General features: G+C 41.9%; 1 protein-coding gene across 2 annotated transcripts in view; it reads left to right on the top strand.

Annotated features, from left to right (window-relative positions):
* The first annotated feature begins 3,221 nt into the window (after positions 1-3,221).
* Positions 3,222-19,603, top strand: part of RAD23B (RAD23 homolog B, nucleotide excision repair protein) — a 47,721-nt gene continuing 31,339 nt past the window's right edge. The window contains exons 1-2 of one of the 2 annotated variants that reach the window (XM_025359065.1): positions 3,222-3,351; positions 3,569-3,737. In XM_025359065.1, coding sequence (XP_025214850.1) covers positions 3,672-3,737 — 66 coding nt within the window. In that variant the 5' untranslated portion in view covers positions 3,222-3,351; positions 3,569-3,671. Of the gene's footprint in view, positions 3,352-3,568; positions 3,738-4,727; positions 4,955-19,603 lie in introns of those variants that run through there. The other variant, XM_025359066.1, reaches the window with a different exon arrangement.

Genomic DNA, 19,603 nt, shown 5'->3' with positions numbered 1-19,603 from the left:
CGCACCTGTAATCCTAACTACTTGGGAGGCTGAGGCTGGAGAATTGCTTGAACCTGGGAGGCAGAGGTTGCAGTGAGTCGAGATTGCGCCACTGCACTCCAGAGTGAGACTCCATCTCAAAAAAAAAAAAGAGAAAAAGGTTTAATACATGTTTAATGTATATTATTAAATTTGTTGGAGAAGTCTTCTCTAAAAAAGTAAAATATGAATTGGAACCTGACGTTGAAAAGGAGTTAGCCATTCAAAGATCTGGGAAGACAGAGTTTCAAACTGAAGGAACCTCAAGTGCAAAGGCCCTGAGGCTAGAAACAGTTTAGCCTGTTTGAGGGCTGAGAGGGAAATGGATGACAGTGAATGAGCGGGTGAGAGAAGGAAAGAGATGAGGTCAGATAAATTGGTAGGAGTCAGATCACGTGGGCTCTCCAAGGCCATGTAAACAGTTTGACTTTTATTCTAAAATGTAGATGTTAAGCATAGATACGACATGCTCTGATTTATGGGTTTAAAAGGCCACTCTGGCTGCTGGGGAGGCTGTTGGGGGTAGAGTGGAAGTGGAGAGACCAGGTGGGACGCAGGTGAAGGATAATGATGGATTAGCTTAGGACTGTAGAAGTAGAAACGGTGGAAAAAAGGTTGACTTGGGGATATACTTTGGAGAGTAAGGTTGACAGGGCTTGATAATGAATTGCATGTGGTGGCTGGGAGTGGGTGAGGGAGGGAAGACAGTTATCACGGATGAAGACCAGGTTTTTGGTCTGAGCACCTGGGTAGATTGTGAGGCCATAAACTAAGATGGGGGAAAACTGGGAGAGGAGCAGTTTGCAGCAGGGAAGGAGGTCCAAAGAGAAATCAATTGTTCTATTTCACCATATTAAGTTTCAAAGGCTTGTTACATATTCAGGTGAAGATATTGCTTAGGCAATTGGCTAACTCTATAGCTAAGGGGAGAGGTCCAGGCTGAAGGTATTTCAAAACAAGGGCCAAGATGAAACCACCTGATGACTACGAGTAGCTATAGGAAGAGAGAAGGCAGAAGATTGCATGTTTAACTACTACGAAGCGAGTTATGTGCCGTGAAAGGGGAAATACCAGGTTATTGGAGGGAGAAGCTGGTCAAGGAAAGTTTCTTGGAAACATTAAACCCAAGCTCTTAGAAGCCACTGAAAACCAGGCAGTGACACTGTATTAGTGAGGATGCTGTCCCAGAGAAGTAATTTGTAATTGGTCGTAGAGCTAGTGGCCTGACTAGAACTGTGTTTTATACTTGAACTAAATCAAATGTGCCACAGGCACATTTAAAACAGGAGATTATTTATAATATTATTATATTTATTATAAAATAAACTCCTGTTTATTATAAAACAGAGAAGAGCTGGGCATGATGGCTCACATGTAATCCCAGCACTATGCGACACCGAAGCAGGAGGAATTACTTGAGCCCAGGAGTTCAAGACCAGCCCTGGCAACATAGGGAGAACATATCTGTACAAAAAAAAATATCAGCTGGGAAGCAGTGGTGTGTGTCTGTGGTCCCAGCTACTCAAGAGACTGAGGTGGAAGGATCTCTTGAGCTCGGGAGGTTGAGGCTGCAGTGAGCCGTGTTTGTGCTACTGCACTCCAGCCTGGATGACAGTGTATCCCCCTCCTTTAAAACAAAAAAAGAGGGGAATAGTGCCACACCCTGGGATACAGGCTCTGGAGTCATTCTGTCTGAGGTCACATTCTGGATTTGCCATTTACTACCGGCTGGGTGATTCCAGGTGCATTACTCAACATCTCTGTACTTCAGTTTTCTATCTGTAAACGCATTTTCTACTAATAGCTAACGGTTTACAGACTGTTTATCATGATCCTGGTACTAAGATTTTACATACAAGGCCAGGGGCGGTGTCTCACGCCTGTCATCCCAGCACTTTGGGAGGCTGAGGCGGGCGGATCACGAGGTCAGGAGATCGAGACCATCCTGGCTAACACGGTGAAACCCCGTCTCTACTAAAAATACAAAAAATTAGCCGGGCGTGGTGGCGGGCGCCTGTAGTCCCAGCTACTCGGGAGGCTGAGGCAGGAGAATGGCGTGAACCCGGGAGGCGGAGCTTGCAGTGAGCAGAGATTACTCCACCGCACTCCAGCCTGGGCGACAGAGCGACACTCCGCCTCAAAAAAAAAAAAAAAAATATTTTACATGCAATATTCAACTCCCCCCTCCAATAATCAATGAGTGACATTATTATTTTCATTTTACTGCTGAGGATCCGGAAGCACATTCACCCATTCCACAAATATTTACTGTGCACCTGCAATGTGCCAGGCATGTTCATGGGGGAACACAGCAAAATCTTTGCCTCTATGCAGCTTCAGTCTGGGGTTTACAGGAAAAGGAGAAAGATGATAAACAAGAGATATGTACATTACACGGTAATTAAAAGGGGATACCTGCTATACAAGAAAAACAGAGCAGGATAAGACAGATAGGAAGTTGCGATTTTAAGTAAGGCAGCCAGAGCAGACCTCACCAAGAAGGCAACATCTGAGCAAGGATGTTAAGGAGGGGAGCCGGGACAAGTGCAAAGGAAGGCCCTGAGGTGGGGGCAGCCTAGAATCCACCAGTGGGGAGAGTAAGGCGACTCGGAGAAAGGCGAGGGACTAATACATCCGTTCTAATAACTCTGACTTTAACTCGGAGCTAGATGGGGAAACACTGGACAGTTCTACCCCGAGGTGTGACAGAACTTGACATTCGTTTTAAATCGGTCCATCTGTTTAGGCCCAAGGACCCAAGGCTAGTGAGAGAAAACAAAATTTGAAAGCGGGCAGTCCGGCTCAGTAGTCTGTGCTGTCGGGATTAAAGAATCAGTCGACACCCCCAGGGCTGAGCCCCGCAGCGAGCGCCCCCTGGGTGCTGGCCCCTAACTGGTTACCGCCATCCTTTTACTTAAACTCCGCCCCGATTACTCCCCCGCTCCAGGGCTCCGCATCCACTCTGCCGGGTCTCCACGTAGCGCTTCCCGGGCTACATATTGCGTAACTTCGGCAGTCGGGCGGAGTCTGCAGACGCGGAGAGGCGGCTGGCGGAGAGAACGCCCCAGCAATAGTCGCTAGGAGGAAACCCCGAGAGCCCCTGCCGCCTACGGAACGCGCCTGCGCAATCCGGGTCCAGGCCGCCAACATTCCAGAGCCGCCTTCCGCCCCGCCCCCAATTCCGGGGCGGAGTCGTCTGCCGCGCCTGCGCAAAGCGTCGCTGCCCCCCCACGCCTGCGCGCTCCGCCCGCCCGGCCCCATCCCCCCAGGTTTTTCGCGTGGGGGAGGGGGCACGTCTCGGCGAGTCACGATGATGGCGGCCACCATCCTGTGGTGAGCTAGCGGATTCCCTGCTTGTCTCGCCGAGCCCCTCGCGCCTCCTGCAGACTCAGTGGCTGGCGCTCGGCGCGTGAGGAAGCACGGCGGCCCGAGCTCGCGGGGAAGGCCGCAGTCGCGGAGGCAGCGGCGCGGTCCGGGGCACGGGCTGGGGGAGAGGCCGCTCCGCTGGGCGAATGTGACAAGCCCCCACCCCCACCGCCTTCCTCCCCAGAGCGCGAGGAGCGCGGGCGACCCCGGGGCCCCGCCAGGCCACAGACCCCGCCCAGCGGCCAGCACCCGGCGCAGGCCCGGCAGCAGAGCTGCGCGGCGGCACCATGCAGGTCACCCTGAAGACCCTCCAGCAGCAGACCTTCAAGATAGACATCGACCCCGAGGAGACGGTATGCGCGCGGGCCGGGGGCAGGGGCGGCCGCGTGCGGGCCGCGGGGAGCGCCAGGAGCTCGCGGGGCTGGGCGGCGCGCTCCAGCGGGGGAAGCCCCGGAGGGCGCGATGAGGGCCCTGAGTCCCGGTGCCGGCCCTGGCCCTGGCGGCGTACAGCGGAGCCAACTCTTCTGGCTTGGCCACGGGCTTTGTGGCAGGAGAAAGGGGAAGCAGTGGCCGGACGCCGAAGGCCTGGTGGCAGATGGCGTGGAGCGCACGCCCGCGGGCCTGGGCCTAGGAGCTCGTGCTAGCGGGGCCGGAGGGGGATGGGGAGGTCCAGGCCGTCTCGGCAGTGGGGCCTGGCTTTCTGGTGTGGGTGCACAGGTGGGGGAGGGAGACGTAGGCGTCGCCACTACCCATGTGTGGACCTGGTTAGGCGCTTAGGTCCCAGAGTTGGTAACCCGAGAAGATGAGCCTTAAAAAAAAAGTATCAGGTTCCGTTTGCCGCCGAGTGAGAGGTGAGTAGTGGTGAAAATGAATTTACCCCTTTCCCCTCAGAATTGTTAACCCTTTTATTTGCAAATGAATCGTTCTGCTGCCTTCCTCCCGCCACCAAACCCACACCCTTGCGTAGATTGCACTTTGAGGCCTCTTTAGTGTTGGTTTTAGCGTTAGAACCCTTCAAATCCATCCAGGCTCAAGCTAAACCTCAGATTTAACGGGTTTTCTGCATTAGAAATCTTGGAATTGTAGGAGTTGGAACCCTGCACCCACCCTCCCCCGATCCCCCAAACAGTAGCGGTTCAAGGGGGAAAAAAGAAAAAAAAAACAACTTTGAATCCCTTCTGCAGTTAAAGCCTTAAACATTTCAGAAGTCCACATTATACATTTTTATGTATTTGTGACTGCATAAAGAGACACTGTTGAGGTCAGTACAACTTTATGCCAAGAAGCTAAAAACGCCGTGTGAATTTACTGCTTATGTTCGGGAATACACCGCTAAGATTGTCATAATACTAAGTTTAAACCAGCAGCTTTCTGCCCAACTCTATTTTTAAAAGTAGTTGATTCTATTTTGGGTGGAGATCAGGGGCTTTGGTGTTAATTAAGTAGACCTGAGTTCCATTTGTGGTTTTGTAACTTATTTGCTATGACCTTGGGCAAATTACGCTATCTTAGTTTCATCTTCTGTATAATAGGGATAATACCTGCCTTGCAGAGATGTGAAGATTAAATGGTATGTGTTTACTTGGTGGTCAGTAAGTGGAATCGATTATTTAAACAATGGATTCCTTTAAGTGGAGATACAGTGTTATGTTTTACTTATCTCATTTAATCTTAAGTTTTGTACATCTTTAATTTTTTAAAAAACAACCTTTTTGGGATTTTGGTACAAAATTATTTGATTTCAGAATATATGTAGGTGTATGCTGTGTGATTAACTTCTTAAAGGAACAGTAGATCTCAATTATACATGAGAAACTTTTCAGTGTCCTCAGAAGTAATTGACAACACCCTGTGGACTGACAGCACTAATAGAATCAGATTCCTCTTGAGTATTTCTTTACTGCTTAATGTGTATTAATAAGTTGAAGGGTGAAAGTTAAAATGGAGTTTGATGATTTCAGACAAACTATGTAAAATGCCTATTTGACTTTGGTTCTTTGTGGTAACAAATGTTGGTGCCACAGTAACTTAATTGGCTTATAATACTCAGTTAATTTCAGAATTATTGAAACCTAAAGAAAGATTGTGGCTTTTTGGTAAATATTTGTGGGTGTATTGAAGTTATGCAGTGACTCTTTCAACAGCTCCACTGAAGTATTTATGTTCTGTAGGGTTTGTTTAGCGTTTTAGGCACTTTACACATGCAGTGTTAACTGAGAGTCAATGCTGTACCTGTGTTTATATAAATTCTTAACTATTTTTGCTGTTTTCCAGTTTATTTTCAAGGAAAAGTAATGTGTTACACTTCGGGAAGTATATTTTTGAGAAGCCCATTGTTAGGGAGTGGCTTCTACAGCTTTTGCTGCTATTTACATAAATAAATATAATTTTGTTTCTATTAGTATAAAAAAACTAATACTGTTAGTCTGGGGCACGAAATTAAAGCATTTCCCCTGGGATATATGGAACGTTTGCATTTAATGACTTGTCAGTTTTTATTTTAATGACTTTAGGAAATAGTTTTCATGACAACATTTTCAATTCTATATTTGTAATGTGTTTTATTTAATATTTGTTTTTGATACGACACTTTAGAGTTCCAGTAAGAAATACACAAAGAAAATTGTATTTAATAGAGCAACACTAAGTGTTCTGTTTGTAAGTTGTTGTGAGAACTAGGTAACCAAGGATATTAGAAATAGATCTAAAATAAAGACAAGATTGGATCTTATTGAGACCTGTATTTTGGTGGACTCAGAGATTTGTCCTTGTTTAAGAAGGAACCAAGGAAATTAAGTGACTTACGTAGCCAGTATAGAAGCTCTTGTGAGCTTGAGATGAGCATGAGCAAAAATGGAAGAAAGGACTGTGCAACAAGGGGAATCATGGGAGTGATTCATTTGTTGAACAAGTAAATGTTTAGTGAGCTTTGCTGGCAGGACTGGAGGAGTACAGGGACCTGTAGAATGTGACCTGGGGCTTCTGGGAGCCTTATTGACTTAGTCAAATCTCAGTAGCTATCGAGTAGGGGATATACACATGGAAAAAGCAAGATAATTTGTTTTAAGGTGTTTTTATTTACCCTAGTTTTAACAAAACTTTCTTAGACTTATTAGGCATTTTGTACCATTTACTTGACTATTACCACTACCTTTAATGTTAACCTTTACAAAGGTCTTTGTTTTTACAATTGTAATGCAAACCGTCTTATAAAATATTCAAACAATACAGAAACAAAATGAGAAGGTGGTATGTGTGGGGTAGGGAGATCATTGCTAGGAGATGTTCTTCATTGTGTGCTTTTTTTTTTTTTTTTTTTTACTGTAAAAATTGTGGGAGACATTTAAGTAGCCTACATATTAAAGCATTTTGAGATGTCTAATAGACCACTGCTTCTCTGAAATTTTTTAAAATTCTGAAGTTTAGGCTGGGCGCCGTGGCTCGTGCCTATAATCCCAGCACTTTGGGAGGCCGAGGCGGGCAGATCACAAGGTCAGGAGATTGAGACCATCCTGGCTAACGCAGTGAAACCTCGGCTCTACTAAAAAAATACAAAAAATTAGCCAGGTGTGGTGGCATGCTCCTCCCAAGTAGTCCCAGCTACTTGGGAGACTGAGGCAGGAGAATCGCTTGAATCCTGGAGGCAGAGGTTGCAGTGAGCTGAGATTGCGACATTGCACTGCAGCCTGGGCGACAGAGCGAGACTCTGTCTCAAAAAAAAAAAAATTTTTTTTTTTGAAGTTTAATGGTGTCGTGGACATTTAGAGGGAAATGGAATAGTTTTTAAGCTCAGTTTTATAGTCACTTAGTTTTTTATGTTACTGTTGCTTGAAGCCATTAAGAAAGGTAGATTTAAGAATAAACCTTTTGAGATAAAAAATACAGTGCAGTATTTTATTGCATCACTGAAATGGTGACAAGGAAGAGTGTGTGGTATACAAATTAATCCTGCAGTCTAACTCTTGACACTGTTTGCTTTGAAGAACTAAAAACAAAACTCAGTAAATTTGAGATGAGACTTTAAATGCAGAAGCTGAAATGTGATTGGATTACTATATAAGTGACATTAAAATTCTACATATACATTGGATGTGTTTGCTAAGAGAATTGTAAAGATATCATTGTTTTAATATCTGTAAATAGCATATTAGTATGCTGTGAAGAATTACCTAATTTTGTGGTTTATCTCTATAATGTGGTTATTATAAAATACTACTTTACCCAGCACTTTGGGAGGCCGAGGCGGGTGGATCACCTGAGGTCAGGAGTTCAAGACCAGCCTGACCAACATGATGAAACCTGGTCTCTACTAAAAATAGAAAATTAGCTGGGCGTGGTGATGCATGCCTGTAATCCCAGCCACTTGGGAGGCTGAGGCAGGAGAGTCGCTTGAACCCAGCAGGAGGAGGTTGCCGTGAGCTGAGATGGCGCCATTGCCCTCCAGCCTGGACAACAAGAGCGAAACTCCATCTCAAAAAAAAAGAAAAAAAAAAAGTGTGTGTATATTGCTTTAGTACTTGTTCTGTATTATAATACAGTATTTACTAGTCATCATTTATCAGTGAATTATTGCTGTGGTGATTTATTGTATTTTCAATATAGTCATGCTAGATACAATTTCATATTATAGAAGTTTCCTAGATTAAGGCAATAAGTAGTACATGTATTAAAAATACTTCATCACAGGTGAAATTAAGAGTTCTTGGCATATTGGTAGAACAAGATACAGGAAGAAACTGAGAAATCTGGTACACTTTTTGCCAGACTTTTGCTGTTTTGATGCCGGGCACACAGTAGGCATTTAGTAAAGATCTTTGAATGAATTGAATGTATTCTTTTGGTAAACTGGCAAGGCAGTGATCCCCCAATGTAGTGTGTTTGCATGTTGATTTATTTATTTAATAAATACTTTCTGTGTACTTACTAGATGTCAGGCCCTGCTGTGATGGTATGTGCATTCTAGTGGGATAAAACTGTCAAAAAACAAATTTTAAGAACCAGGTAATGGTGTAAGTGCTATGCAGAAAGTTGAAATAGGATAAAGTATTTGATAATACTTCACTGGGTGGCTACTTTTTTTTGTTGTTTTGTTTTGTTTTTGAGACTGAGTCTTATTCTGTAGCCTAAGCTGGAGTGCAGTGGTGCCATCTCAGCTCACCTTTGGCTCTGGGGCTCAAGCGATTCTGCTGCCTCAGCCTCCCAAGTAGCTGGGACTAGAGGTGTGCCCCATCACACCTGGTTAATTTCTTTGTATTTTTAGTAGAGGTGGGGTTTCACCATGTTGCCCTGGGTGGTCTCGAACTCCTGAACTCAGGAAATCTGGGTGACTACTTTTAAATTTACTAGTCACTGAAGGCCTTTCTGAATAAGGTGACATTTAAGCTGAGAGCTGAGTAAAAATGAGCACTTGAGATGAGGAGAGTGTTTTCTGTAGGGAACTGCTAGGGCAAAGACCTTTAAGAATGTGTTTTGGGAACTAAAAAAGCCTGCATTGCTAAGGTGATGGATAAGAGATAAGAGAGTGAGTTAGGCAAGTGGCCAGAGCATTGTAGGCTAGGGGTTTTCAGGCTAAAATTGGAAACATTTACAAGCAGAACAGAAATCTTTGTTTATTTATCTCTGTCTCTCTTTTCTCTTTTTCCCTCCCTCCCTTCTTTTCTCCCTTCCTCCCTTCCGTCTCTTTTCCTCTCCTTCCCTCCTTCCTTCCTTTCCTCCCTTCCTTCCCCACTCCCTCCTTTCCCTCCCTTACTTCCCTTCCTTTTTCGACAAGGTCTTGCCCTGTCATCCAGGCTAGAGTACTGTGGCATGATCATAGCTCACTGCAGCCCCAAACTCCTGGGTTCAAGTGATCCTCCACCCTAAGCCTTCCCCAGTAGCTGGGACTATGGGGGCATGCCACCACTCCCAGCTAATTTTTAGTTTTTGTAGAGATGGGGTCTTGATGTTTTGCCCAGGCTGGTCTCCAACTTCTAGCCTCGAGTGATCCTCCTGCCTCAGCGTCCTAAAGTGTTGGGATGACAGGCACAAGCCCGCATACCCAGCCGGGAAATATTTCTTTTAGGATTTTTAAAGGTTACTTTGATGCTGTGGGGTGGGCAAGAGTGAAAAGCAGAGACATCAGTTAGGGGGCTTGTGCAGTAGATTTAAGTAATTGAAGCTTGAACCAGGGCAGTAGCAGTGGAGATGTAGAGGATTTGGAGATGTAGAGCAGAGGAGATGGAATTAGGATATGTTTTGAGAGGTACAGTTGGCTGTACCACTTGCTGTGTGACCTCAGGCAAGTTGCTCAGTATGTGCCTTTTGGTCCTCTGCTGTAAAATGAGAATACTAGTATAAAAGTACTAAATTATTGGTATATGAGTTTTGAAATAATATTAACAGTGCTTGGTAATGTGGTCCGACTCTCCCTCCATTGTTCTTGCTTAGAAAGCCTCAAATATGATTAAATTCAACTCAGTGTTTGTACTTGCACCTGAGTGGCCAGAGATGCACCTGTTGCCACATTGACTTGTCTCGCTTAAATTTATGAACATTAAGGAACTTAAATTCATGAGCAGTAAGGAACACTAAGACACACGAAGGAACCTTAATTGGGTCCTTAGTGTGCAGCTCCTGACAGTCTTACAGTTTACTAGTCACTCTTTCACTGCCACAGGATGCTTTCATATCATCTACCTTCCTTATTTTCATTTGACGACCCTAGTCTTTATTTGATTGAGAATTTAGAAATAATCGAGACAGAATGTCTACAAGGTCCTACCATAGCTACCTACCTGCTAGCCTCCTCTTACTGTAGATAGTTCTGAATTGTGGATGGTGCTATCTAAGGCAGGTCCTTCCACTTTTCCACTATACTTCATCCCCTGTCATGTGTGAAGGACATCACTCCATCAGATCTTCTTTTTCTCTTCATCACTGATTTTTCCCATTTTCTAGGGTATACAAACAATTTTTCCCCATCCTAATGATACAGTCCCTCATCTCCACATCCCTCTGCTGCCCTGTTTCCCTGCTTCTCAAGAAAATTCAGGAGTATCTCTTAATTCTGTTTACTTTTTTTCCACATCTTGCTCTTTTCAGATCTACCATACTGTTCCTAAAAGGGAGTCCTCACAACTTTGTACTTGTGCTTCATCCTTAAGCACAATACTTTTAAAAAAATCTTTCTCCTCATTATTAAAATGGGAGTAATAATAATTGAACTGCTTTCCTAATGGTTGTGAAAATCAGGTGAGATCATGGGCATGGAAATATTTAGTGATTAGAAATAAGTTTTGCAGTTTTTAAACAACCTGCTTTCATCGGTTTTTATTTTGATCATTTCACTATCCTTTCTTTAAAAGGTTTGTATGAATGAGATATTCTCATTCTCTTAGATTGACATAATCAGCAATTTTGAACAGTGTGTAAAAGCAATGAACAAGGTCCTGCTGTGATAGATGCCATATAGGATTCCGGTTAATTTCTGAAAGAAATTTGCTGAATTTAACCCTACTGTGGCACAGTGAATCCTGCCAAAGGACACTACACCATCTGTTCCCTATAAGTTTAGATAAATAAATGTCTTTTGTAGTGTCACGAACGCTAATCTTACAACTGAATTAGCTTTATAAACCTTTTAAACATTATATAAACTTACTTCAGCAGAGCAGGTAGACCAGCTACAAATGACTGATAATACATGAGCAGATCCTAGAGGCTTAAACGGGTAGATAAAATTGTTTTCACCCATTATTTCCCACACACTTCTGGTTGAATTAGGTAGGCACCTTGTTTTTGCTGGTGCACTGGAGAGATCTATTCTTTGCTTATATAGAAACTTACAGGTATTTTGGGAATTCTGCTTACTCAATTTTCAAATTCCTGTGTTTCTTTTGATCTTGTTGAAATCATACTCTTAGGAATATATTTTAGAATAGATTAAACTGGCATGTATTGGCTGACTTAAGAGCCTAAGTACCGTTTTACATGGTATTTAGGCTCATTTCTGTGGGACAAATGGGTTTTGAATTTCAAATCATTTATTTAAAATAATAGCCTTTTGGATCATAACCCCAATTTGAGGATTGCCTTTGTTATAGTGCCTGCCTCTTGTCGTATAATTCATTTTATGTTACCAGTTATTGTTTCTGTTGTAAAAATCTCCTTTACTAAATTATTTTATTGCTTGGGTCCAGTGAGGAGATTTTTCCTGTTTGTACTGAAGTCATCTGACATTTTTAAAATCAAATTTGTATTTGTAGAATTATCAGGAACCTACCTTGGTACAGAAATTCCCCAGGAAGTACTCTGGTCCGTGTACCAGTTTCTCAAGTGGAAGGAGATCAACCAAAGAACCAAAAAAGAAAAAGCATTGCCTGTAGTGTAAACGTAAGAAATCCTTTAGTAAACATATATGGCTTTGGGAATCTCCTTTATTTTGCTAATTGTTGATTGCCAAAATTTAATTGCTATTACTGTTTTTTAATTAGGCCGTGTAGTATTAGAACTGCCTTAGACCTTTTTCTTTTAAATGAAGTCTTTTTTTTTCTGTTTGAAAGTCCAGTTTTCCCTGAATTACTCAAATAATTCAGGCTCGTTGTAGTAAATATAGTAAAATGTGAATGGCTTCTAGTCTTTTTTAAAAATATATTTACACATAATACATGAACACAGTGAACACAGCTACACTGTTTAAAAAAATTAATTGCTTAGCAACTAGCTTTTTTTCCTCAAAGATAGTTATAAATATTTCATTTGTTTATATTGCATAGTGTTCAAATGAATGTATGTACATTAATTTATTTTACCACTTCTCCTTTGTGGATGTTTAGGGTTGTTTTCAGTTTGTAGTATTGCAAACAGCATTGTAGTGCACATACTTTGTACCTTTGTCTTTGAAGTATTTACATAAGCACCTCTAGCATTGATTTCTAGATGTGGAATTATTTGGTCAAAGTGTGTCAGATTGCCTTAAAAAATTCCTGGTCAGGCTGGGAGCGGTGGCTCACGCCTGTAATCCCAGTACTTTGGGAGGCTGAGGCGGGCGGATCATGAGGTCAGGAGTTTGAGACCATCCCGACCGACATGGTGAAACCCTGTCTCTACTAAAAATACAAAAAATTAGCTGGGCTTGGTGGCGCGCACCTGTAGTCCCAGCTACTTGGGAGGCTGAGGCAGGAGAGTCACTTGAACCTGGGAGGTGGAGGTTGCAGTGAGCCGAGATCGTACCACTGCACTCCAGCCTGGTGACAGAGCGAGACTCTGTCTCAAAAAAAAAAATGGCTGATCAGTGCTTACAAACATTATTTGTTATTTATAAATACTGTCTTCCATATGAGTAGCCAGGATTCAAATTTAGGGACTCTGCCTCTAGAACCTATGTGTTTAACCTTTCTATTTCATCTGCCTTAGTGTACCCATCAGAAAAAGGATAATAGTATCTACCTGTGTACTAGTTACCCTATTACTGCATAACAGATTACCCTAAAATGTAATTAAAACAGTAAATACTTACTATTTCATAGTTTCTGTGAGTCAGGAATTCAGGGGTATTTTAGCTCTGTGGTTCTTATTCAGAGTCTCAGGAAGTTGCATTTAAGGGCTTCATTCTGTACGTTAAAGGCTTGACTGGCTGGAGGGTTCCCACTGAAAGTGACTCCCTCACATGGTTAACAACTTGGTGATGGTTATTGACTGGAGGCCTCAGATCCTCCCCATATGGGCCTCTCCCCAGGATGCCTGAGTGTCCTCATGACATTGTGGCTGGCTTCTCCCAGTGTGAGTGATCCAAGAGAGCAAAAGAGAAACAATGGCTTTTATGTATAAACCAGGCTCAGAAGTCACACTTTTACTTCATTAGTATCTTACTGTTCTTGTGAACTAGCCATAATTCAGTGTGTGAAGGGTATGTACGAAGACTTGAATACCAAGAGATGGGAGTCATTGGGGGCCATCTTGGATGTTGGCTACTACAACCTCATAGAGATGTAGTACAGATTAAAAGAGTTAATTATTGTGAGGCTCTTAGTACACTGCCTGGCATATGGCAGGTACATAGCCTACATTAGCTTTTATTCAGATGTTATATTTCAGGGCTACCCATTAAAACTTTACACCATTATTTTTACTGTATGTAGTTATAACAGTAATAAGGAACAACATAGTTACAGAAGAAAGAAAAATAATACTGTAACATTGAGCAAGCTGTTATATGAAATATGCAATTGCTGACCTAATTAACAATCAGTAGCCTAGAAATCTTATGCAAAGTGCTGTGTAAGAAGATTGACATGGCAGCTCATTATACTATCATAGGAACATGATTTACGAGATATTATTTTGATGTCTCATGCATGACCTAAATTTGTCAAATGAAAATGACTACTTTTTTTAAGAGACAGAGTCTTGCTGTGTTGCTCAGGCTGGAGTACACTGACAAGATTATATCTCACTCCAACCTTGAACTCCTGGGCTCAGTCAGTCCTTTATCTCAGCCTCCTGAGGTAACTGGGACTACAGGCAGGCACCACAGCACCCGTCTAATTAAAAACAATTTTTTTTGAGATGGTGGCTCACTATGTTGACCAGGCTGACCTCGAACTATTGGGATAACGGGGGAAAAGGACTACTTTTAATGGTTGTTGGCCTGAACTAAAATAGTGCCATTGCCACAGAGATGCACAGTAGTGCTCACATTAGGAAATAATTAAATGGTAAGTTTAGCTTTGTGGCTTTGTGGTGGCACTTTTTTTTTGAGATGGGGTCTCGCTCTGTCGCCCAGACTGGAGTGCAGTGGCGCGATCTCGGCTCACTGCAAGCTCCGCCTCCCGGTTTCACGCCATTCTCCTGCTTCAGCCTCCTGAGTAGCTGGGACTACAGGCGCCCACCATGTGGTGGCACTTTTAAATACACTATTATGATTGTCTTCCTTTGCAGGAAGAAGGAAAAACCATGCCCATCATGTTGAATATTATATTGAGTACGTTTTTATTTTAAAATGCACAATTTTATAAGAGATAAATTAAGTAGCTAGAAAAAAATGTTTGATTTCTTGAATGTTAACCATGGCTTTGTCTCTAGTGGAATTGATGATAAACCACCATTATTTATATAGCGGGATATGCGGCACAATGAAAGTTATAGCCCTGGTTATGTACTGGGACTGTGGTGCTCACGTTTATATTCACTCTGTCGAGATGGCTTACTGGAATGGGAGCGTTGGCGTGGGGCTCAGCTCAGTTAAAGGAGTCATAATTGCATCTATTGTGGGCCATATCCTTTCCAAGAGAAACCTGTGCTGAGTTCTACCTCTTCCTTTGAAGCATCCAGAAAGAAGGCAGTCTTTCTTGCTAATCTGTTTTAAAGTACGCCCAATTAGATTGGGTTAGGGATGATTAAAACAAAGTAATTTAGATACAGTTCTTCCACAGATACATTATGGTTTAAATGCCTCTAGGACATCGTGTGAAGGTGTTCAGTAGAGAGTTAAGTGTGTATAAATGAAGGTCAGGGAGAGACAGCTGGGCTAGAAATACAGATGACATCTGCATAGTTATTAAAACTAGGAGTAGACACGATGGATTATCCTGGAAGTCTAAGTAACACTTAAAGGGCTGGCCAGGGAGGAGGATTTCGTGAAGCAGTGAACGGAGAGATAGGAAAACCAAAAGTATGACATCCTGGAAGCCAAAGGATGGTAGTATATAAAGGAGGGACAAGTCAGTACTGTCACACGTGACAAGAGGAAGATAGGAGAGGATTAAGAAGTATCTTAGTATGATGTTGCAGAATTCAGTGATACGGGTAAAGAGCAGTGTTAATGGAATGGCCAGTGGTGGGAGTGGGGAGGCGAGGGGCGGCACTACCAGAGAAAATAAGAAGCAGAATGAGAATAAATTTCATGTTTTTGTTTATCAGCACAATATTGCTCTCTTTTGAGTAGTTGGTTTTGGATTATGAGTAAGTGAAGACAGTGGTGTGTGTTTAAGTTTTTGAAGAATTAGATTAAGAGGGGAGAGAGAGTGAGTCTAGGAGGAGATGAGATTAAGTGTTTGTTTTTAAAATGATAAAGAATTAGGTCTGAGTGTGAATGGAAGTGAACTGAGCGAAGAGAGGCTGAAAAAGCTGGGGGAGATAGGCAATATAATGAATTTAGTAAGATACTGAAAAATACTTGGAGGCGAACCAGAGGACAGGTGGAAAGAATTAGGTTTGAAAGAAAGAGATTCTTCTTTCATTTAATAGGTGAGAAGGAGATGTAGGTGGGTCTTGATGGAGATGTAGATGGGTCTGGATGCGACAAAGTTAGAAAGTTGAAAATAAGTTCCTCTATCTTTTGTTTTTAATAAGGTAGAAAGTGGTCACCTGCAGAGAGTATGAGAGGATGCTGGGAATCAGATTTAGAGTAGAATGCAGATTTAAGATATTCTTTTGGAGGATAGAGAATAGGGCTAACCAGGGGGAACAGAAGATTTAGTGTATCCTTTTCTCCACTAGCATTTAGAAAACTGGGTATAAATGTAGATAGGCAGTCTCTTAGGTAAAAGTTGAGATTTGTTAGCTAAGCAAGGTTAGGACAATGAGACACTACAGAGTGGTTGGAGTAAATTTTAGAGATTGAGTACTGACAGAAACAGATGGTGTTAGTCCAAATACAGAATTCTGTGTGTCAGAAGCAGCCAAAAGACAAGGAAGTGTTTGATATTAGAAAGAACGTGATAAGAGCAGTGACAGTGTTGTCTAAGCAAAATAGAGCTGATAGTGAAGATCAAAATGAAAGTAGAAACTCTAGGGATCAAGTCTTACGGAGGTTCAAGAGCAAGTGTAGTGAACAGTTACTAAGAGCTGGTAGGAACAGGAGATTGGTCACTTATAGTTTTAAACATAGAGTGGTTTGTAGATCATAGAATTCAGCCTGTGTTCTATGAGTATAGATTGGATTGTAAGTAAAGATCACTGTTTTGTTCAAAGTAAGGAACAATGCCAGAATTTCAGACAGGTCAGTGAACCTGGTTCCAAAGTCTTGGGCTGTTATTTTCTTTGAAGTGATACTGTTGGGTCAAATCCCCGTGCCTTCCCCCACTACCTTATAAATGTTGAAGCATCTTGGCATGTTGCCCTCAAAAAATTTGATCATTTGATACTTTAATTCTTATTCTGAGAATGTATTTCTTCACTTTCAATGCCAAGAATTATTCAAACCAGTCTTTCCAGTGTGGTAGTCTATTGGATTAATAACATGAGGCATCATTTATGTGTTTGGTTACTAATGAAGTTGAGCTTTTCTGTGCTGTGACTGTAATTGTGAATTGCCTGCCCTGTCATTTGTCCAATTTTGTTATTAGTGCACGAATAGTTTTGTGCCTTGTTTCTCTCTTTTTTTTTTTTCTTTCTTGAGACAGTCTTGTTCTGTTACCCGGGCTGGAGTGCAGCGGCGTGATCTTTACTCACTGCAGCCTCAGCCTCCTGAGTAGCTGGGATTACAGGCATGCGCCACCATGCCCAGTTAATTTTTGTATTTTTAGTGGAGACAGGGTTTCGCTATGTTGGCCAGGCTGGTCTTGCGCTCCTGGCCTCAAATGATCCACCCACTTCAGCCTTCCAGAGTGTTGGGATTACAGGCGTGAGCCATTGCACCCAGCTGCCTTTTCTCTTTTTTAATTGCTTTTTTTTTTTTTTGAGATGGAGTCTTGCCCTGTCGCCAGGCTGGAGTGCAGTGGCACAATTTCGTCTCACAGCAACCTCCGGCTCCCTGGTTCAATTGATACCCCTTTCTCAGCCTCCCGAGTGGCTGGGACTACAAGTGCGCGCCACCACGCCTGGCTGATTTTTGTATTTTAGTACAGACGGGGTTTCGCCGTGTTGGCCAGGATGATTTCGATCTCTTAACCTTGTGATCTGCCCATCTCGGCCTCCCAAAGTTCTGGGATTACAGGCATGAGCCACTGCGCCAGGCCTCTTAATTTCTTTTATTATTATTTATTTTTATTTGTCCTTTTTTCTGTTTGAGTTGCATGTTTAGCCTGTTAATTTTTCTTCTTTGTTGAATAAACATTTTTAGTGTTTAGTCTACAATTACTTCTTTAGCCAAATCATATAGGTGTTTTGTATGGAGCCCCCATTGCTATGTTCTTAATATTCTGTGTTTGTTTTGTTTTGTATTTGAGACTGAGTCTTGCTCCTGTCGTCCAGGCTGGAGTGCAGTGGTATGAGCTTGGCTCACTGCATCCTCTGCCTCCTGGGATTCAAGCAATTCTCCTGCCTCAGACTCCCAAGTAGCTGGGATTACAGGTGGCAGCCACCATGCCTGGCTAATTTTTGTGTTTTTAGTAGACATGGGGTTTCACAGTGTTGGCCAGGCTGGTCTCGAATCCAACCTTAGGTGATCCGTCTGCCTTGGCGTCCCAAAGTATGGGATTACAGGCATGAGCCACTGTGCGCAACCTTAATATTTTTTAATCAATTTTGATTTCTTTGAAGCAAAAGTTATTTAGTAGTAAATTACTAAAGGGCCTTTCTGTTTTGGTCCAGCTTTTCTTAATTTATGGTGCTGTTTTTTTTTTTTTTTCCTTTTGTCCTCTCCTCCCTCATTTTTGATATATAAAGCTAGAGAGTCCTGTTATTTAGGCTTTTTGAAATATGAAATATTTAAGTCTTACTTCATTGAAACCTGTCAAGAATGAGATATTCCTGCATGTTTATTTTCTTTTATTTGTTCCTTCATATGTGTCTTTTTTTCTTTACATATGTCTATGCTCTGTTCATTTATTCATCGAGCACAGGATAATGGAGCACCCACTCCATGCCAAGCCACTATGTGTTGTTCTGAGAACTGGGTTCATGCATAGAGCTACACTTGATCTGTAATTTATTGTAGTTTTCCTAAATAATCACACTTGCAAATATTGTATCTTGTCTTTATAAACAAAATTTGAAAAGAAATTTACCATTCACCACTGAGTGCTCCACCCATGCTCTGCCATCAGTTAGCTGACTTGGGAAGTCTTTTAGCATGTAGGATAGCAGTCCTCAAATGACTTGGTTTCAAAAGTTGTTTACATTTAAATAAGTTATTGAGGGCTGGGATTACAGGCATGTACCACTATGCTCGGCTAATTTTTATTTTTTATTTTTTATTTTTTGCATTTTAGTAGAGACAGGGTTTCATCATGTTTTGGCCAGGCTGATCTCAAACTCCTGGCCTCAGGTGATCCTCCCACCTCAGCCTCCCAAAGTGCTGGGATTACAGGCATGAGCCACTGTGCCTGACCCAATGTACTTACATTTATTAATGTTTACCATATTAGAAATTAAAACAAATTTTATTAATGTTCATTTAAAAACAGATATAATAAATTTTTTTGCAAAAAAATAACTGTGCCAAAATAACAGTAACAACAAAGCACTGAGAAGACTGACACTGTTTTGCTTTTTTTGCAAATCTGATGTTTGGCTTTAAAAAAATTTTACTTGTGTTTCACCTTTGAAATGAGGAACAGTGGAAAATAGTGAATTGGGGTTTTTGTGATGGATTTCTACTTTGGGGAACATCAGAATAGCAATAATGCTACTGATCCATTTCAGGAAGATCAGTACAGCAAGAATGGTTTATATGGTATTTGCAAAATACTTTTTGGAGTCATAAGGGATGGTAACCTCTTTATTTCTGTCTCCTCGTCTATAAAATTGAGTGGGTGACATTTCCTTTTGTCCCAGAGTTTTGAGGATTGTGTGAAATTGTATGTTAACATTTGAAGCTAAATAAGCTTTTTTTATCTTTGAAGTACACACCGTCACTTTTTAATTGTAGAAGAGAAACTTGTATTTGTATCCCTTTCTGTCTAAAACTCAGAGAACTGTCAACTTAGATAATTTTCAAGAAGTATTCTGGGAAATTGAAGGAATTTGAATTTTTCTCCTTGGTTCTTGTGTCTTTAAAGTAATGAAAGTAGTTCTATAAAGGCAAATGAGAAAGCCATCTCTGTCTTTTTTTACTCCTTTGCCTCCCTACTTAACAGGTTAAGAAGTCCATTGACTCATTTTTCTAAATACTGTATAATGAGCCTAATTGTCACACAATTTTAGGAAATGAAGAGACTCTAAAGGTCATGGATTCCAGCTCCTCTTATAGATGAAACTGATTCTGAGAGAAGCTAAGCTGCTTGTTTAAGAGCATTGAAGTTGTCTGGTGGTTTTCAGCCTGGGCTGAACTTTGGAACTACCTGTAAAGCTTTTTAAA

This window comes from Theropithecus gelada, chromosome 15 (genome assembly GCF_003255815.1).
Source record: "Theropithecus gelada isolate Dixy chromosome 15, Tgel_1.0, whole genome shotgun sequence".
NCBI lineage: Eukaryota > Metazoa > Chordata > Mammalia > Primates > Cercopithecidae > Theropithecus > Theropithecus gelada.
This window is presented reverse-complemented; position numbering and strand designations above follow the sequence as displayed.